Below are 22,425 nucleotides of genomic sequence, written 5' to 3'. Positions count from 1 at the left end.
AAAATATTTAAAAGATCAGTGACACAAAGTTATAATTTTTAATTGTAAAATACTCTTATCTAGAGTGTCAGAAGTTAAAAATAATACTTTTAGAGGTAACTGAGTAGCATACTACATAAATATTACTTTATAATTGTTATATGATGTGGATGTCTTATTGTGGAAGCAACATTCGCTTGAATAACAAAACAGTCATAGAATGTACCACGAATACTAGAACAGACTTGGTATGGATCATAAACATAAACAAAGTTTGTTATTATCCTGAAAGTAAACATTTCTTAAATGGAACTTTATAAAACACTAGCAGTTACCCGGCGCGCGTTGCTGCGCTTAACAACTATTATTGTAAATGGTAATTTGTTCTTTACGATGAATAATAAAAGTGTGTACCAAAAATAAAAATAGAATATTTTATTTAATTGCCAGTGAATAGGGCCTAAACAATTTTTTTTTGTTTTTTCTATAAGTTTTTAGACGTACCTACCACCACGTGAGCACGCAACATACAGCTGTCCGTGTGAAAAGCATGCATTTTCAAAATTTAAACCGACGATAGTCAGGGTTTGCCCTAGTGCCTTATAATGGTGATTGGGAAAGAAAGACAAAAAAAGGAAATTGTAGTTGCTTCAATTCAGAGGGTAATTTGGATGAAGTCATCAGTATTCTTGGGATTAAGACTATTTCTCCTTTTAAGTGGATTTAAGTTTCGCATTAGTATTAATGGAGTTCCTTCTTTTAATGCCAGTAATGGCATTTGAATACCTGAGATAGCACACACGATTATTATTCACTTAATAATTTATGTTAGATTGTGTGGGTATAGAGCAAAAGATAAAAATATTAAGGCATTACCATCCCTTTTATTGTTTATAATACTTTAATCAAGGTTTTTATGTTTACATATTCAACATTGGAGAATTTAAACGTTGTTGAGTGCACAGGTGTGCTGCGATTGGGGTTTAATATATTTGGACTTATTCAAAAGTTAAATAGTTTTCTGTGCTGCACTCTGTAGAAACATTGTGGCACTATTTCAAATCATGACTAATACAGAACGTTGTGATTATTCAAACCTACAAAACAGTTGGTGAAAGAAAACATCTGCTTTTAAATTATATTTATTTGTAAACATTGTAGTTCAAAAAGTCTGACATTGTCCCACTTAAAACCCTCTGGGGCGGAGCCCTTTTGACGGATCTGCACCAAACTTCACAAAAACCATCCTTGAAAGATGCTTAATAATTCCTGAAAGTTTCATTACAATCTGTCGAGCGGTTTCGGAGTCCATAACGTTCAAACATATATATATATATATATATATATATACATACAAACTTCCTCTTTTATAGATATAGATAGGTTAATGTTATTAGTACAGGATTCAAGCCAGTTACGTCATTTTTTTATGTTAATGATCCATACCAGTCTGTTCTAATATTTGTGGAATAAACTGAACATTTGTTATAAAGCCACATTAAATGTTGGCCCACACATAGACAATAAAAAAAAATACCCCCGTCGCAGCAAACCTGCATACTAAGCGAATTTCCATTTACCCGGCTTGATTTCTACTAAAATATTCCCTATAAATTTTTTAGATTTATTTCCTCTTATTTAAATAACATTAATTTTAGTTAGTAGTTAGGTTTGCTGCTACGGGGAAGATGTTGAGGTGTGTTTTTTCAATTGAAATATTGATAGCTTACTATAAAAATAAACCAAATTGCCAAATCTGATTAAAATATATCCATAAACAAGCAAACTAGAACAGTTTATTTATTCTCCATAAGAATAACATGGGAATTTTAAATTTACAATTTTTTTTTAATTTTCTCCGTAGTCAATGAACATTAAAAAACACTTCAATATACTAAATTATTTGTTTTTTTAAGCTCTTCAAAATGGTCTAGAGAGAAATTTAGAAATTTAAAGTTTTTAGGGTCAAAAATTAGAAAAACCCATTTTTACCCCATAAAACCCCCCATAAACCCCTGATGCCATGGTCCGATTATGCTGGTTCGCGAACTCGTTCGAATAAATGTAGGTTTACACGTTTGTACCAAATTTCATCAAAATCGGATCAATTTTGCTCGAGTTATCGCGCTAACGGACACATATATAAATATATATATATATAAATATATATATATATATATACCCCCGCCGCAGCAATCCTGCAGACTAAGCGAATTTCCATTTCCCTGAATGGATTTACACTAAAATGTCTCCTTAAAAATATCACATTTATTCCCTATTTAAATAGAATCAGTTTAAAACATACTTAGGTTTGCTGCAACAGGGAGGGTAAAAGTGTTTTTTATGTAAAATGTTAATAGTTAGTAAGAAATAAAAACATTTTCCAAATTTGGGCAAAATATGTTTATAAACAAGCAAACTACAACAGTTTACTTATTCTCCATAAGAATAACATGGGAATTTTAAATTTACAATTTTTTGGAATTTTCTCCGTAACCATTAGGCGCATTATAACGCTTCAATATACTAAATTATTTGTTTTTTTAAGCTCTACAAAATAGTTTCGAAAGAAATTGCAAAATTTTATGTTTTTTGGGTCAAAAATGGGAAAATCCTATTTTTACCCCATAAAAGCCCCCATAAACCCCCGTTCCCATGGTCCGATCATGCTGGTTCGCGAACTCGTTCGAATAAACGTAGGTTTACACGTTTGTACCAAATTTCATCAAAATCGGATAATTTTTGCTCGAGTTATCGCGCTAACGGACACATATATATATATATATATATAAATATATATATATATATATATATATAAATAAATAAATATATATATATATATATATATATATATATGAATTTGAACGGATGGTGTTTTTGACCTCTAGGGACCTCAAAACGAAAAAAAAAATCGGTCCCGGGTCTTACCGTGAGTACTACGGTAATAGCTTATTCCCTATATGGGAAATTCGCTAAAAAAAAACTGGGAAGGAAATAATGTCTCACTGTCAAACCTTCATAAAAGGCTGTAAAAAAAACAATATTGTGTTTTATAACAAAATAATCACCTTGCTGTAGGATACATTGCAAAAATGGATCACCGGTGTAGCCAACAATACAGACACACTGTGGAGTATGGCTGACAACTCTGCACATAGCATTGGCTCCACAAGTGCCAGGACAAGGATCTCTGCACTTCTGGTTGATACAGGCCAGGTTGGAGGCACATTCACTGTTGCTGACACACTCAGGGCGACAGTTGGGAGGTGTTCCGATGAACTCTGGCAGACATGAACATGACGGACTGTCTCCAGACACTCGACACTGTGAGTTTGGACCACATGGTGAAGGTATACAAGGGTCTGTTGGTGGAGACTGCTGGGGTGGAGCTAAACAAGACAAACAAATACAGAATATTTATTTCCTTTTTTTATACGAAATTGATATTATTGTCTAAATGTTCATTTTATGGTATCATACAAACTAAATTTTGTGGTTTGCATGAGAACTAAAACTTTCTAAGGCATTTTGAAAATCAAAACATTATATTAAATTCAAAATTTTATAAAAAAAACACATTTTATAAAATGTACGAGGAACATTTTAAAATCATTAATATCACTTACGAATAGGTTGGCATCTTAAGAACGGATCCCCAGTAAAGCCAGTGGGACAGCTGCAGATGGGGTTGTGGTTAATGACTTGACATCTGGCACCAACACCACAGGTTCCTGGACAAGGATCTCTACACTTCTGGTTGGAGCAGGCTTGGTTGAGAGGACAGTCTGAGTTGACCACACATTCAGGCCTGCAGGTGGGAGGACTACCTATGTAGCCGGGCACACAGGAACACACAGCTTGTCCGTTCACTTCTCTGCACTGACTGTTGGGTCCACAAGGTGATGGGTTGCATGGCTGTGTCACAACAGGAGCTGCAAAAATGCAAATTGGTTATAGTTTTGTACTAATTAAATTTATCAAAAAATTTAACAATGAATGAAAAACATTAAAGGATGTCCATGTGTGTGATATAAAAGGGTTTAGAGTCGGGACCACGTAAGTTTGCAGTTGGTGGCAGCCAATCACAAGACAAGGCTAGTGCAACGTTGCCACATCGCACTAATCTATAAGTATAAAAGAGAATGTTTGTATATATATATATTTGTTTGGCAGTGATAAACTCAGACACCGTTGAACCGATTGCCACGAAACTTGGTACATACGTGTAGAATTTCATGGAATAGGTTTATACACCATCAATTTTGTGATCCGTCCAATCGGCTCCGCCCCAGTGGCTCTGGAGTTTCCCATGTTAACCTAATGAGAAATGGAATTAATGAATCTTAACAGCTGTTTCAATTAAACAAGTTGGTTCTGTTCTATGATGTTCAATAGCATTAAAGTTACAAGGATTACCAACAGGGTGCAGCACTATTATTTCTTTTACATTTATGACAACAGCTAATTTGCAACCAAAAGGTGAGTGAGCATAGCGAACGAAATTCAACCTGGAGGCGAGTTAGCGTAGTGAACGAGCTAACCTGAAGGCAAGTGAGCGTAGCGAACGAGCTAACCTGAAGGCAAGTGAGCGCAGCGAACGAGCTCCAACCTAGTGAGCGTAGCGAACTAACTTCAACCAGGACGTGATTGAGCCGAATAGAAAGACCAAAAATATTGTCTACCCACTACTAGCATTAATATAAGAGCAATAATAAAGAATCGGTTATCCTTTGTACTATATGTGTTTCATTAGTTGTCGTACGTATTTTAATTTAGTTATAAGCACTTCATATACAATAAGACAATTAAACGTTACGGTACTTAAATTATAAATAGTAAAAGGCAAAACAACGTCTGCCGGGTTCAGCTAGTAAAATATACTAAGCAATATTTTTAAATCAGCTGGTATTATTAGATTTGGCAACACCACACAGTTCTCATTGGTTCATTCAAACCCATATGGTAAATAGGCTCCTCCCTCAACTGCAAACTTATGTGGTCCCGACTCTAATAAAAAACATATCTATATATTGTTTAGTTGCACAGTGATTAATTGAATACTTCTAGTTTGAGGATTAAGTCCTAGTAGTCCAGATATCGACTGTATGGCAAAATAATATTGACAGTAGGGTACTTTCTTTGCAAAAAATATTTCAAAACATGTAATTAACGTACATGTTTGTGTATACAGCTTTGAGTCTTTTAAGGTAATACCCTGTGTTGAGAATGATACAAGTTTAGTTAAACGTGTTTTCAATTTAAATGTGTTTGGGGCTCAATCCCGCATTAACTACTGTTCGGATTAGGCTGAATTTTGGCATGATGATAGCTCACGTTCCCGATTAACATACGTATAAGCCTATTCTTATCTCACAAAACCTTTCACGCTCCGCCCCAGTGGCTCTGGAGTTTACCATGTTAACCTTGTGAGTATTCATATTTAAAAGTAATTGATGAATCTTAACAGCTGTTTAAACTAATCAAGATTGTTCTATGATGTTCTATACAATAAAAAGTTATAATATTTACAAACAGGGTGCAGAACTATTAATTTTTTGTTTGAATTAATTAACAGCTAATTTGAACCAAGCAGCAACAAAAAGCTGTGAAACAATAACTGTCAATGTAGGATTGTTAGCAGTTATGTTTATATTTTAAATTTAATAAATAATTTGTGATATTGTGCACATAAGACGTTTTTATTTTTTATGTGCATAATTCATCAACTTATTGACCTCCTTATTTTAAAACTTTTTATGAAAATGTATTGTGTTTGTATGTTTGTTTTTAGCCATAATAATGTCTGGGACACAGAGTTGCCTGTTAATACTTTTACTGCATCACTGATCAAGATTGACTTGGATAAGATGACTTGGATGGAAGGAACTATGTGAATGTTTGGAGTATGTCAATAACGTGAAAACTACTGGACAAATTGAGCTGATTTTTACCATGAATAGAGCCACCATACCACAGGCTTCATGGACATAGTCATTTTTTAATTTTAATACTCTCCTAGGACTCTGCCCTGACGGCTTGCAAAGATGCAAAGTTTTATTCTCATGACATTGATATAAACCACGTGTTTGAAAATGATTTTGTTGGTGCTTTATCAATAGTGTAGACATTAATCAGTTAATAATTATTCCATACAGCAGATCTATAGAACATAATTATTCTCTGTAGCATACCCTTCCCAATGCGAAGCTCGGGTATGGTGACTAGTTTAAAATATAAACTGTAATCAATATAACCTACCTTGCATTGGCCGACAGTCTACAAATGGATTTCCACTCATGCCAGGAGGACAGCTGCACATTGGAATGTGGTTTATCACTTGACACACAGCATTCTGGCCACAAGTTCCAGGACAAGGATCTTGACATTTGTTGCGGATGCAGGCTCGATCTCTTGGACAATCAGTGTTGAGGACACATTCTGGTCTACAACCAGAGTATGGGTCTCCTTGGAATTCAGGCAGACAGGTACAGATTCCATCAGCACACTGAGCATTTGGACCACATGGAGATGGATTGCATGGATCACTGGCTTGAGTTGGAGGTGGTTCAGGAGGTTTGGGGAAGCAATTGGTAAACGGATCTCCTGTGAATCCCTCAGGACAAGTGCAGATCGGAGTGTGGTTGATGACACTACACTGGGCTCCAGCTCCACAAGACCCTGGACACGGGTCTCGGCACTTCTCTCTCATACAGGCTTGGTTGCTGGGACAGTCTTGGTTGATGGTACACTCTGGTCTACAGTTTGGTGGAGATCCAATGTATGTAGGCAGGCAAGAGCAGGATGGTGTTCCTCCAATATCTCTGCACTGAGAGAATGGACCACAAGGTGATGGGACACACGGGTCTCTGATAATTGGATCAGCTGGTGGAGGTGGAGCTGCAATAAAATAAAAAAGGTTGTAAATCAAAACAAAAACAATCATAAACAAACTTTGTATGAGGAAATTATATGTTCTGTAGTTAATTGAATAGTACAGTACACAAAGTTCATTTTCAGGCCCTCTAATATTTCACTTACGTGGTGGAATCGGGAAACATCTTGAGAAAGGATCTCCAGTGAAGCCAGAGTTGCAGCTGCAAATGGGACTGTGGTTGATGACTTGACACCTGGCGTTCTGTCCACAAGTGCCAGGACAAGGGTCCACACATTTCTGGTTAACACAGGCTCTGTTGGCCGGACACTCACTGCTCACAACACACTCTGGTCTGCAGCCTGGAGGCTGGCCTATGTATGTTGGCAGACACGAGCACACAGCTTGTCCATTCACTTCCCTGCATTGACTGTTGGGTCCACATGGTGAAGGCACACAAGGGTTCACTGGCTCTGCTTGGACAGCTGTAAGAAAAAATGATAGTTAGAGCTTAATACGCATTTCAAAGTATTCTCATGTTGTTTTGTCTAAAATAGGTGCACTATTAATTATTTATAGTTATTATTACTTTATGTAAACACAAAAACAGTTGTGAGACATAGTGAACTTCTCTAGAATTGATCAGTTATTTAATATTCTATAACACTGCTAATATAAGTACAGTAATGATAATAAAGTTACTGAAGATGTAAAATTTCTTAAAAAAAAAAGTATAAGATAAGTTAAAATATTTCATACTTTTACATTGTATTAAAGCGTTCAGAGGGTGCCTAGTTTTTGTACAAGAAAAATTTAAATGACACTAAACTGCCATATTAAAACATCATTACAAGGTTAAAACCCAAATACATTTAGCACTGTTTAATATTACAATAATGTAAGATAAATATTATTTCCAGGTCTAGATCAGTTTTATTTGGACATTCAATTTTTTCAAATTCGTAACTTTTACTGTATCTACTTTCAATAAACCTAATGATATATGCAATGCTGATCATGAAGTTATTAAGGTTCCTTTGTATGAGAAAAATTAAAATACCCCCACTGCAGCAAACCTGCAGACTAAGCAAATTTCCATTTACCTGGCTGGATTTCTGCAAACATATTCCATGAAAATGGTCAGATGATTTTTTTCCTATTTAAATAACATTAATTTTAATGAGTACCTAGGTTTCCTGCTACAGGAAAGGTAGGTGTGTTTTTTATTGAAATGTTGATAGCTTAGTATGAAATAAACAAAATTGTCAAATTTGATTAAAATATATCCATAAACAAGCAAACTACAACAGTTTATTTATTCTCCATAATATAACATGGGAATTTAAAATTTAAAGTTTTTTTATTATCTCTGTAACCATTAGGCATACAACAACACTTCAATCTACACAATTGTTTCTTTTTTTAAGCTCTGCAAAATGGTCTGGAAAGAAATTGTAAAATTTTATGTTCTTTAGCCGAAAATTGGAAACACCAATTTTTACCTCATAAAACCCCATTCCCATAGTCCGATCATGCTGGTTCGCAAAATTAACGTAGTTTTACATGTTTCTACCAAATTTTATCAAAATCGGATCATTTTTGCTCAAGCTATCGCGCTAACGGACATATAATATATATATATAAATGAATTTGAACGGAGGGTGTTTTCAGCATCTGGGCACCTCAATACGAAAAAGTAAATTGGTCCCGGTTTCAGATCTTACGGTTAGCGGGTGAGTACTATAGTATTATTCCCTATATGGGAAATTCGCTAAAAGGTGGAGTCTTAATATGTAATTATAAATGTCATTTCAATGTTGAAATCTCAGTTCAATATTCTAATTTGAATTTAATATTAAACCACTTATCATTATTGTTATTATCATTAAGTTTATCCATTTGATCTAAACATTATAATTCCTAAGTTCACAACTTACGAGCTTGAGGTGGAATGACATTGCAGAAGCGGAATGGATCCCCAGTGAAACCAGGACGACAGGTGCACAATGGCAAGTGGTTGACAACCTGACAGTCGGCGTTCTGGCCACAAGTTCCAGGGCAAGGGTCCTGACATTTGTTGCGGATACAAGCTCTGTTGGAGGCACAGTCAGTGTTCAAGGTACACTCAGGTCGACAGCCTTCGTAAGGGTTGCCGATGTAATCTGGCAGACAAGTGCAAGCTCCAGCACCGTTCTGTTCTCTGCATTGAGCGTTTGATCCACAAGGTGATGGAATGCAAGGTGTTGGCCTCTCTTGAAGGATTGGTTCAGCTGAAATTACAATACATGGTTCTATTATGTATCAAATGACATATTTATTTTATATTGTTCATGTGCTGTATATACAATTACTAGCAGAGTACCCGTCCATCGTACGGGGTGGCATATAAGTAAAAAATTGTTTATAGTAGTTATACTCAACTCAAGCTTTGAACTTGCAATGGGGGAGGACACATTTTGATAAAATTTGCCTCTTTAAATTTACCGTATACTATAGTAAAAACACATCTACCATAGCAATAATATTCCACCACTTCATCTAAACAATATAGAAAAATAAATTATTAAAAGTTCACAAAATATCAAAAATTATTCATGAAATTAAAAACATAAACACAACTGTAAACAATCCTACTTTGACAGTTAGTTCTCATTGCATATCACAGTTTGTTGTTGCTGCTTAGTTAAAATTAGCTGTTTTCATAAATGCAAAAAAAAATAGTGCTGCACCCTGTTGGTAAATCTTAAAACATTTAATGATTTTGCATATCATAGAACCAACTTTTTTAGTTGAAACAGCTGACTAAATTATTTAATTCCCTTTAAATATGAATACTCATAAGGTTAACATGAGAAACTACAGAGCCACTGGGGCGGAGCCTGAAAGGATTTTTGAGATAGGAATATGCCTATATGTTAATCGGGAACGTGAGCTACCATCATGTCAAATTTCAGCCCAATCTGTCCAGTAGTTAATGCGTGATTAAACTTCAAACAAACAAACAAACAAACAAACAAACAAACAAACAAACAAACAAACAAACACACAAACACACAAACTTTCACATTTTTTATAATATTAGTAAGATATATGTAGATAATCGGAATGATTAACTATGTAATAATGGCAAATAAACATAGATTAGTATTTTAACATTTCTTTACTGTGTTAACTTTTATATAGGCTTTTATATGGACAATAGAGTCCAGTAAATTGTATAAATCAAAACATTGATTTATATTTTATAAAATTCATTATGCGAGGTGAAATTAGGTGTAGGCCTACCTAAAAATTACAATGTACCTTGTTGGAGGTTGCATAAACGGAATGGGTCTCCAGTATAGCCAACTATGCAGACACATTGTGGCGAATGACTGACGATCCGGCATTCTGCGTTGGCTCCACAAGTGCCAGGACAAGGATCTCTGCACTTCTGGTTGATACAGGCCAGGTTGGAGGCACATTCACTGTTGCTGACACACTCAGGGCGACAGTTGGGAGGTGTTCCGATGAACTCTGGCAGACATGAACATGACGGACTGTCTCCAGACACTCGGCACTGTGAGTTAGGACCACATGGTGAAGGTATACAAGGGTCTGTTGGTGGAGACTGCTGGGGTGGAGCTGGAAAAGCAAACAATAGATTAACTTTATACTGTTTATTTATAAACAGAATTGGTATTATTTACTAAATTGTTATTTCTTGGAATCATAATAACTTTAAATTAAATATTTTTTGGTTTGGATGAATTTTGAATCTTTTTGATTAGATTCTATAAAATACTAACAATTTCCCTGTAGTATAAATAATATTAAAAATTCCATGAGAAAACATATACAAAAAAGTCAATAATCATTGATATTACTTACGAATAGGTTGGCATCTTAAGAACGGATCCCCAGTAAAGCCAGTGGGGCAGCTGCAGATGGGGTTGTGGTTAATGACTTGACATCTGGCACCAACCCCACAGGTTCCTGGACAAGGATCTCTACACTTCTGGTTGGAGCATGCTTGGTTGAGGTTACAATCAGTGTTCACCACACATTCTGGTCTACAAGCCGGAGGACTGCCTATGTACCCGGGCACACAGGAACACACAGCTTGTCCGTTCACTTCTCTGCACTGACTGAAAGGTCCACAAGGAGAAGGGTTGCATGGCTGAGTAACTGGAGGAGCTGAAAATAATGGGGACGGTTATATTTTGAAAAATAACACAGTGTTCAATCTATACATCCTTTATGCAAGTAGGCTTGAACAAGATTGTCTGACAGATTGAGGGTAACATAATGCTTTTCAAGACAACATTACTGACTAGAATCTGTCCTAAGTGAAGTGTCATGAAGAAGTACTAAAGGCATAGGTAAGTACATGTGTTTCTTGATTTACTTGTTAGTACTGATACTAAGAAAAGTCAAAAAGGTAAAGGTCCAATGCTGAACTTTATGCTTTTGAACAAAATGTTAACATCTGGTTGAACCATTGGTTTGAAAAAGAAATATCCTGTGGTTATTGTTTTGATGCTCCAAGGTATTATAACATTGTTTGAATAATAAGTTGGTTAATTACTTTGTTTTTAAAATTACCTTGCATAGGTTGACATTGGACAAAGGGATTTCCAGACATTCCTTGAGGGCAACTGCAGACAGGAATGTGGTTAATTACATCACATTGAGCTCCTTGGCCACAAGTTCCAGGACAAGGATCTTTACATTTGTTGCGGATGCAGGCTCGATCTCTTGGACAATCAGTGTTGAGGACACATTCTGGTCTACAACCAGAGTATGGGTCTCCTTGGAATTCAGGCAGACATGTACATATTCCATCAGCACACTGAGCATTTGGACCACATGGAGATGGATTGCATGGATCACTGGCTTGAGTTGGAGGTGGTTCAGGAGGTTTGGGGAAGCAATTGGTAAACGGATCTCCTGTGAATCCCTCAGGACAAGTGCAGATCGGAGTGTGGTTGATGACACTACACTGGGCTCCAGCTCCACAAGACCCTGGACACGGGTCTCGGCACTTCTCTCTCATACAGGCTTGGTTGCTGGGACAGTCTTGGTTGATGGTACACTCTGGTCTACAGTTTGGTGGAGATCCAATGTATGTAGGCAGGCAAGAACAGGATGGTGTTCCTCCAATGTCTCTGCACTGAGAGAACGGACCACAAGGTGATGGGACACACGGGTTGACATATACTGGAGGTGCCTGCTGGGGTGTCGGAGCTGCAAATTAAAATAAGTATTAACAGCACAGTACAATTATTGAGACGATTATTGAGGTAATGAAATCTATTTGTTGGTAAATCTGTGAATTGCTCTTCTTGAATAAGTTTAACGTACTTTTCAAAATGACATAAATTTTTCTTAAAACGTTTTAGTGACATAAGTTTGTTTTTACTATAAAAAATTTAAGAAATACAAACATAAATGAATTTGTAAATACAACAAATCTTTTTATCATAAAATTAAAGGGGGTTTCAAAGTTAAAAATCTTGCATATGAAACATAAATTTCTAAAATCTATAAAATTGCATAAAAAGATACTTAATAACATTAAGAGTTCAGTGTCAATATGCTATTTCATAAAAGTAAAGTTGAACAATCGACATAATTTTAATAACTTATGATTCAACAAATATTTACTAACATATAATTTTAAACATATTATTTAATAGAACAACGTTTCTTGCGCAATACTTTTGCCTTATTGCACTATCGAACAACTTATCAACTAAGTACAAAACATTGGACCTTAAAAGGTGTTTTTGTAGAGATTTCAAATTGTCTCAGTTTTCACTTTGTTAAACACCTACACAATACACAAAAGGTTGTTAAGAATTCTTATACCAAACTATGATGTAAAAGACTCAAACATCACACCATGATGTTGTAATCAGTAGCCTAGCCTAAAAGTTTACTTGCTTTTGTTAGATTGTTGGCTTGGCTGCTTTTCTTGTTATTTTTAAGCTTAGTTTGACAGGGCAAAAAGTAAAAAGTTGCATTGAAATGCCAGTTCTTTTAATGAGGTCCAATCTATATCTATAAAAGAGGAACTATGTATGTATGTATGTATGTGTGTGTGTGTGTGTGTGTATATACGTTATGGACTCCGAAACCGCTCGACAGATTGTAATGAAACTTTCAGGCATTATTAAGGCCCGTTCACACGGGGCGAGTTTACAAGCTACACGCCAGCGTGTAAGAAGCCGGCGAGTTGGCGAGTGTGCTTGTATTCGTTCACACGGAGCTTGTCCACTCGCCAACTCGCAGACGTGTAGAAAGACGCCGACGAGTCGGCGAGTGCGCTTGTAGTCGTTCACACGATGCTTTTTCCACTCGCTCAGTCGCTGGCTTGAACCAAATCCTCCAACATCTTTGAGTTACAAGCGCACAAGCACAAGCAACTGTGTTCACACTGGGCTACTTTACACGCCTACTCGCTCAAAAGCTGGCGAGTTGGCGTGTAAAGTAGCGGCAGCGTCAACTTTTTCCAGAGCTTTTTTACAAGCAGCTTTTGAGCGAGTACGTCGTTCACACTGAGCTATTTTACTAGCTGCGTGTAAAAAAGCGGGCGTGTAGCTTGTAAACTCGCCCCGTGTGAACGGGGCTTTAAGCATCTTTCAAGGATGGTTTGAGTGAAGTTTGGTGCAGATCCGTCAAAAGGGCTCTGCCCCAGAGGGTTTTAAGTGGGCCAATGTCAGACTTTTTGATCTACAATGTTTACAAATAAATATAATTTAAAAGCAGATGTTTACTTTCACCAACTGTTTTGTAGGTTTGAATAATCACAACATTCTGTATTAGCATTAGTCATGATTTGAAATAGTGCCACAGTGTTACTACAGAGTGCAGCACAGAGAACTATTTTACTTTTTAATAAGTCCAAATGTATTAAACCCCAATCGCAGCACACCTGTGCAGTCAACAACATTTAAATTCTCCAATGTTAAATATTAAAACATAAAAACCTTTAGCAAACAATTTATGACAACTGCTAATTTGCAACCAAAAGGTGAGTGAGCGTAGCGAACAAACATCAACCTGGAGGCGAGTAAGCGTAGCGAACGAGCTAACCTGAAAACATGTGAGCGCAGCGAACCATTTCCAACCTGAAGGTGAGTGAGCGTAGCGAACGAACTTCAACCAGGACGTGATTGAGCCATGCGAATACTTATGAAGTTAAGCGGGGCAAAGCCCGCGGGTACAGCTAGTATATATATATAGGTGTATTTAAACTACATCTTGTTTTTTTTTTTTAATTGATAATCACAATATTATCAATAATTATTACACAAGTAAAGGGTTGTTCCATAAATACTATTTGATAACCACCGACTTGTTATAGCAAAAGATAGTTGCTATTAGAAGTTACTATATAAACTTTAGTAAAAGCTCTTTTTTAGTAAATTCCTTGAATATATACAACTGTTTTATTTAGTTTTAAAGAATTATTTACTTATGTTTTTGTATTTACATAAGAGCATTGCATCTTAGAATTTTAAATTTAAGTAGGTATGTTTAGTTTATGAAACAACTGTTTTATGTGCTTCATAAGATTATAGAATTAAGCATGATGTCATATTATTCGTCTCCTGACTCCGGACGTAGTCTATTGTAATTTTATGTTGCAGAACGACAATAAAAGATTGTTATTATTATTATTATTATTATTATTATTATTAATATTATTATTATTACTACACGTGTAGTAATAATAACAATATATGTTTGTCCAGTACTGGAAAAACATATATTGCATGTACTATTATGTTATGAAGTTTCATATAATATTCCTTCAATTTGATACACAAAAATCAAATAAAATTTACTATTAGCATTATGGTTTAAAAATAACTTTACTCTCTGTAAATGTCTGCAATAAAATTATACATACGAGGTATTGGAAAACATCTTGAGAAAGGATCTCCAGTGAAGCCAGAGTTGCAGCTGCAGATGGGACTGTGGTTGATGACTTGACACCTGGCGTTCTGTCCACAAGTGCCAGGACAAGGGTCCACACATTTCTGGTTAACACAGGCTCTGTTGGCCGGACACTCACTGCTCACAACACACTCTGGTCTGCAGCCTGGAGGCTGGCCTATGTATGTTGGCAGACACGAGCACACAGCTTGTCCATTAACTTCCCTGCATTGACTGTTGGGTCCACATGGTGAAGGCACACAAGGGTTCACTGGCTCTGCTTGGACAGCTGTGAAAAATCATATTCATATATAGAGATGGGGTCGCTACCTATGTGCGTATTTTAACCCAAACATGAATGTAGGATTAGTGTAGAATGGAGTGTGATGCATTGTGTAGCTTTCTTACTGGCTAAGACCAGCTGTTTATTAGTCAGGGCCATTTATTGAAAGACCAATGATCAAGGACAGCTGGGTCCAGTTTTTGAACTATCAAAAAGCTACACACTTTTCTCAGGATCGAATCGGGGACCTTGAATTTAATAGGCGAGCACTATAACCACTGAGCTCTCCAGCTTGTTAACACGATACTTCAAACCATAAACTGCAGAAAATGTAAAGTACTCTACACACAATATATACACAAATATAGCGCACACATATCCTACTTTACAAAAACATTTTCATAGTTTCACTAGCTGGTTCTAAGAAATCCAAGTTCTTAATAAATTACTTTCTGTTGGCAATTATTTTACTTTATAATAATGGAAAAATCATCATGGGACATTGTTGAATTTGTGTGTGTGCGTTGTTACTTAAATGAGCGAGCTCAACTCTTTGATCAAGAGTAAGAGACATTAAAAACCTTTAAATGTTTACTGTTAAAGGATATTTATTGCATCCTGCACTTTCACTAATTATCCTAATCCAAGGTCTATTAATAAAGTTATCCAAACAAATTTATTTCATCGTTAGAAATAATGTTGCATTGAAATTTAAATATTTAATTTATTGACACTGTCGTAAAATTAGTAAAGCTTACAAGATTAAGTCTAATTTTAATGTTAAAATATCAATCACAAGAAGAGGTTAAGAGTGTAGCATAGAGCACAAGGGCCTAGATTTTTAGGATTTTTTGAGAGGATAGCATGCTTACCTGAATGGGAAAGAGTCCAAACTGGCACAGGAAACACAAAACTTTACACTATATACACAAAACATTAGAATATTTCACGCTCAGTGACAGCGAACTGTCAGTGACAGTGAAATATTCTAATGTTTTGTGTATATAGTGTAAAGTTTTGTGTTTCCTGTGCCAGTTTGGACTCTTTCCCATTCAGGTAAGCCTGCTATCCTCTCAAAAAATCCTAACAATCACAAGAAGAGTTTGACTAGGACCGGATTTCCCAATAGGTCAGAGCCTATGGGTGCAAGCTTACAGGGGTCACGCGGCCAAAGGGAAAATAGTATTTTAAATAGAAAGAACTTAAATTTTTTTTTATCTGGCTAATAAGTTATTATGATTTTGAAGTTCATTGGAACAAAATTTTGGCAATGTTAATCTATTTTTCAACACCATCAACTAATCAACATAATCAACTTTCCCGGGAGAAGGCTGTAGGGATGTTGTCGTGCGGTACGCATCGTATTGCCGCTGCCACTATGCTGGCTCGGTGCTAATGAGTACAATTTTAGTTATTAGGCCGATTAGGGGTGCATGCGTGTGCTAATATTATTCTCCAAACACTGTTTCCACCCTCATCTCGCAAAAGAAAAAGTATTAACCAATCTCTCGATTAGCTTACAGCACCCTACAGGATCAAGCTAAAATATACGTTGTGTTGAATTTTCAAAAAACTATGAGTTCACCTTTAAAAATAACAAACAAAGTATTAATCTAAATTTGCAATAGGTTTTAAAGAAATTCAATACTCTCGTCATTAGCATTCTGGCATTCTCTCCTCAGGCCTGAGGATCGGTACGGTTGGTCGAAATATTTTGCTTTGTTTTGCTTTGCGAATATAATCGAGATGCAGTATAGCCTATGGCTATGGTATCATCATAGACTAACCAACACAAGAAGACTTATCATCAGCTTGTAAAATCTAAAGATTGTTATTCATGTCTAGTTTATGTTGGTCGAACTGGGCACTAGAGTTCACAAAACTGTTTTAAATTTCTTGTAATACAACCAGGGGATGAGCTATTGTTAATGATTGGATCGTTTTATTTGGTTGAATGAGGTTTTAAATGACTGAAATAACAACAATTGTCCTTCGATGATCCAAAAGGATGACAAATCTTTTAAGGGAGTATGTCTAATCAATGGTATGTTAATTCAATACCGGTACTGTACGAAGTTCATGTTTTGGGGCGTGAACTTTGAAGCCACTGCAGTAGCAGCAATGGTAATGTTTTGTTGAAGGAATGCTCTTCTGGTTGGATCGTTTTGTTTCAGTCCCACAATGGTGAGCACATCATTAAATACATGAAATTGCTAAAAGTATACTAAGACAGCATTTTTGATAAGGCCAGAACCAAGTAAATTCTTCAAAAAACTTGAAATTATAAAATTGTATTGTGCAGTAGGTCTGATATAGCTTTTAATAGAGGTTTGTAGCAAAGTAACTTTATCCATACTACATTACACATTATTGGGCCTAGGGGCGCCAAAATTCCAGATCCGGCCCTGAGTTCATCATTAAACAATTGTAACAATTATCGTTTACAGTATTGGATAATAGCTTTAAATTTATTTATTTTATTTTAATACTACACTTCCACAACTTACGAGCTTGAGGTGGAAGGACATTGCAGAAGCGGAATGGATCCCCAGTGAAACCAGGACGACAGGTGCACAATGGTAAGTGGTTGACAACCTGACAGTCGGCGTTCTGTCCACAAGTTCCAGGGCAAGGGTCCTGACATTTGTTGCGGATACAAGCTCTGTTGGAGGCACAGTCAGTGTTCAAGGTACACTCAGGTCGACAGCCTTCGTAAGGGTTGCCGATGTAATCTGGCAGACAAGTGCAGGCTCCAGCACCGTTCTGTTCTCTGCATTGAGCGTTTGATCCACAAGGTGAAGGAGTACAAGGTGTTATGACTTCTTGTGGAATTGCTGTAATTATTTATAATTTTGTGAGTTTTTAACCTTTAATATAATATTACAATTTTGTAGTAGCACTCTTTTCACACTCCCAATCAAACCAAAAAGGAAACTAATAGTAATTTGTCTTTAGCGACTGATAACCCCATAGTACAAAAATGATCGTTTGATACATTAGGAACATATACTGTATGTTAACAAAAATTATTTGGTTTGATATTTATTCATCTTTTTTTATTCAACGATAAATTAAGTCTAAACAATTCCTCATCATAAAGATTGAAGATTTAAAAATTGCATTTTGAGAAAACATGGTCTACTTATATGAAGGTTTAAATTATGTTTTCTTAAAAAACTACTTAGAAAATTGGTAAAATAAATAAATTTAAGAATTTAGGGATGAGACCAAACTATGTGATATTTAGTGGTGTAGTTTTAAATGTTTTAGTATGGTGACGCTTGTCGTTGTCTTGGAAAAGAACAGGGGTTGCCTATAATAAATGTTTTTTTTATCAGAGCCCCATTTCACCACTGGAAATATTTCACAACCCTCTAGAATCAAATTAATTATAAGTTGTATCAAGGGTGATTTTGTTCTGCCAAAAACATTAGTTATAAGCTTTTTTTTATACTAAATATTTGAATCCAATACACATTCCTTAGGTGGAAAATGCACTTCTGTATGTGCGAAATACTTATCCACATAAGTGACGACCTGGATAATCTTTATCTACAATAGCAAATTTGTTAAAAGCCCTAACTGATAAGGCAGGTACTAATATTTTTCTATGAAAATGAACCAACCACCACCAATAATCATCAATAACATAATATACTTTTACTCAAAGAGTTGTAGTTAATGCTTTAGTGAACATACTGTGGTGAATATTCCTATGAACTGAAAAAAATAGAATACTATGGCTACTAAGTTTGTAGTTTTTTTATTATCAAGTCTTGTTACCTTCCTTACCTGTAAGATACCTAATATAAACTAATACTCTATTCTTTTTTTACAAAGCAGTACCCATACAACATAATAAAACTAAATGTATATAAATTAAACATATACCTACATATATTTAGAACTGTAAGAGTGGATATTGTGTAAGCAATTGAAGGGGTGAGCTAAAATTTACAAGTAATTTTGGATTACCTTAAGATTTATACAATACGTAACAGTTGATCTTACATAATACATACACACGAAAATATTTACATATATTTTCATTAAAACTAGGGCGAGAATTAATGTATAAATAGGAGGCTTACTATTACTATGTATATTCAGAAGTTCGTGATGCAAATAGTTCATCTTATACAACATGTTTACTATGTTATACCATTGACTATTGGATACTGAAGTTTGATACGACGATTTTGATAAAAAAAGCTGGCTACAAATTTAACATGGGGATGGAATGTCTAGTTGTATTGATAGTCAAAGGTTATGACTATGAATAAAAATAGACATGTCAACTGTTTTTTTTTTTTTTTATTATTAAAATCAACAAAAACTATACAGATGGGATGTCTACTTTGATATCCAATAAGTCAATTGTTATACTAAGATACTCTTTTAATAGAATTACAGATAAAAAACACCTTAAACTATTTAAATAATGACAAAAAAATTTTTGGAAAGTGGGTACATAAAGGGAACAAGAAAATAATATGTAGGCCTGTGGGTATGTAGAGGGAACAAGAAAAAGCATGTATCACCATGGCATATCAATTTACAAAGCTTCCTTTAATCCTAAACCTGTATTGAGTTTCTTTCTGCCATAATAACAACCGAATACATGTAGGCCTACTGTACTAATAAGACTAACATACCACTTTAAAACAAAATAAGTGTACTGTGGGTTGTGGAAGAGGTTTATTACCTAACTAATAGAAAAGTATTCACACAATTTTTTTAAAATGTTGTGACCTACTGTAGTAGTTATGTTTTAAAAGGTTATCTAAGGAATTAATGTTTCCTACACAAACCATCATGCTACATTTAATAAATTATTATAATATAAAACTACTAACTAAAAGGGAACTCTTCATATAGCCTAGTTTATATCAAGAGAGCATACTATGAGAATAGTTATAGGTTATATATGTTAAACTATAAGTTAGTGGTAGCTGATGTGTTCCACAAAATGATCCAAAGAAATGCTAGCCTGAGTCTAAAAGACTAGGCTACTAATTTGAACTGTAAATATCTATATTATATTATAATAATAAACAAGCAAACAAACACCTTAACTTGATGCGTATTAGATGTACAACTAAGAGGAATAAGAATAAGCACTTATTGAAGTATGATAAACTAATGTGTGTACAGTTGACTCTCACCATCCCAGTAATATATTGTAATATATGGATCTGGCAAACGCAGCCTAACAGATACCTTGCTTATGTGTATCCAAGCCGCAGCAAACTTGTCTTACTAAGTTTTATCCATGCGGTTTCCTAGACTGTGAATCAAAGACGCACAAAACTAATATGCGCGTACTACTTAATGCGGCTTGGACTGTCAGGTCTGAGCTGCGTAGCAACACAATGGAGAGCAAACACGACCCTTCACTGGGCTTTAAGAAATACTCATACAGTAGCTAAACAAATCAGCTGGTCTATGTAACTTTTGTGTTTTTTCTTACAATCATCCATTCATATTTTTTTTTTTAATCCAGCACATTGTTTGGGGATATTGTTCTATTAAAGAAATAGTAATACACATAATTCACAAAGATTTGATATTTAATGTTTGAATGTGCAACAGTTGCAATCATAAACACATTGACCTCACGATTGAAAAACCTGCTGTAATAAAAGTTAATAGGATTGCTTCCAGAGCATAGAAAGCCTAAGTAGGTTTTAAATTATATCGGCGTAATTAAATTGAAATTTATTTTTTCACAAACCTTTTACTGATAAATGAAATAACCTTTGTAAGTTTAGCTTAAACATGTTAGCCGTTATTGCGCGATGATGTAAAACAGTTTGCATTGGAGTCGATTTCATAGACCTTCACATTTTTTTTAAATACAATTTTGTATAACACAGATGTGATCACATCTAAATAATATTAACCCCTTATTACAAGACTTGCTAAATTGGGGAGAGTCAAATGCATTTTTTTAACATGCTGTTATATGTACAAATACATGCGAAGGAATATTAGTGTAGCGAGCATATAAACATCGTCAATCCTATACACATACACCAAATTTCCAAACAAAACCCCATTAAAATCACTGTGTTGCATAAATAGTAATGTAAAAATAATAACAACTTATGCTGTATATGCAAACATGTTAATGTACATGTTATGTACATGTATGTTAATGTATGTTAATGTACTAATTAATACAGTAATTTGAAATTAAAGGACATTGGAATGAAGGTAAAATGGCATTTGACAAATACAGATTATTTAAATCTGGTAAGTATTTACGCACTACCTGAAAGCTATTAGAAATGATCTTACACTGTACAACGGAACACCCTATGAATGGGTTTCCAGTAAATCCTTCAATGCAGAGACACTGAGGACTATGGCTGACAACTCTGCACATAGCATTGGCTCCACAAGTGCCAGGACAAGGATCTCTGCACTTCTGGTTAATACAGGCCAGGTTGGAGGCACATTCACTGTTGCTGACACACTCAGGGCGACAGTTGGGAGGTGTTCCGATGAACTCTGGCAGACATGAACATGACGGACTGTCTCCAGACACTCGGCACTGTGAGTTTGGACCACATGGTGAAGGTATACAAGGGTCTGTTGGTGGAGACTGCTGGGGTGGAGCTAAAATGACAAACAAATACATTTGCACAATTTAACAGTGAACAAATACATTTTTCTACATATTTACAATTCAACTCAATCACACAAAATGTGAATCGTATTAATCTAGTAATTTATTTAAATAGATTTAAAAAATTAATACGAGGTTTGGATGGTTTGGCTGAAAATATAAAGCCAGCCCTTTACTTACGTATAACTTTAAAAGCATTATACATTTAATACGTTAGTTAACATTTTTATTGAACTCGGTATAAAATAATATAATACATTAAAAGTTTTATAAAATTAAAATATAATAATAATAGGGCCTATTCAATTATATTATTATTGTAATATACCTTTTGAAATTAAAACTATAGCATTGGTTCATTAGTAATTTACTTACGGATAGGTTGGCATCTTAAGAACGGATCCCCAGTAAAGCCAGTGGGACAGCTGCAGATGGGGTTGTGGTTGATGACTTGACATCTGGCACCAACACCACAGGTTCCTGGACAAGGATCTCTACACTTCTGGTTGGAGCAGGCTTGGTTGAGAGGACAGTCTGAGTTGACCACACATTCAGGCCTGCAGGTGGGAGGACTACCTATGTAGCCGGGCACACAGGAACACACAGCTTGTCCGTTCACTTCTCTGCACTGACTGTTGGGTCCACAAGGTGATGGGTTGCATGGTTGTGTCACAACAGGAGCTAAAGGATCGAGTATAACTATTTATCAGTAAACTTTCATATGAAAAATGAAATACA

At 35.4% G+C, this 22,425-nt stretch overlaps 1 protein-coding gene across 4 annotated transcripts in view; it reads right to left on the bottom strand.

The window, feature by feature from the left end:
• Window positions 1-22,425, bottom strand: part of LOC128991085 (uncharacterized) — a 346,794-nt gene that overhangs the window by 52,430 nt on the left and 271,939 nt on the right. For all 4 annotated transcript variants that reach the window (XM_054414044.1, XM_054413851.1, XM_054413972.1 and 1 more), the window contains 12 exons: window positions 22,063-22,368; window positions 21,357-21,677; window positions 17,564-17,890; window positions 14,748-15,062; window positions 11,435-12,076; window positions 10,721-11,026; window positions 10,154-10,474; window positions 8,788-9,120; window positions 7,018-7,335; window positions 6,238-6,876; window positions 3,606-3,911; window positions 3,048-3,368 (listed from right to left, as the gene is read on the bottom strand). In XM_054414044.1, coding sequence (XP_054270019.1) covers window positions 3,048-3,368; window positions 3,606-3,911; window positions 6,238-6,876; window positions 7,018-7,335; window positions 8,788-9,120; window positions 10,154-10,474; window positions 10,721-11,026; window positions 11,435-12,076; window positions 14,748-15,062; window positions 17,564-17,890; window positions 21,357-21,677; window positions 22,063-22,368 — 4,455 coding nt within the window. The remainder of the gene's footprint in view (window positions 1-3,047; window positions 3,369-3,605; window positions 3,912-6,237; window positions 6,877-7,017; window positions 7,336-8,787; window positions 9,121-10,153; window positions 10,475-10,720; window positions 11,027-11,434; window positions 12,077-14,747; window positions 15,063-17,563; window positions 17,891-21,356; window positions 21,678-22,062; window positions 22,369-22,425) is intronic.

The sequence above is a fragment of the Macrosteles quadrilineatus genome, unplaced genomic scaffold, assembly GCF_028750875.1.
Source record: "Macrosteles quadrilineatus isolate MER2022 unplaced genomic scaffold, UCM_ALF_1.0 Scaffold_1__1_contigs__length_201487025, whole genome shotgun sequence".
Classification (NCBI taxonomy): domain Eukaryota; kingdom Metazoa; phylum Arthropoda; class Insecta; order Hemiptera; family Cicadellidae; genus Macrosteles; species Macrosteles quadrilineatus.
The sequence above is the reverse complement of the archived record's forward strand: the minus strand, read 5'-3'. Positions and strand labels throughout refer to the sequence as shown.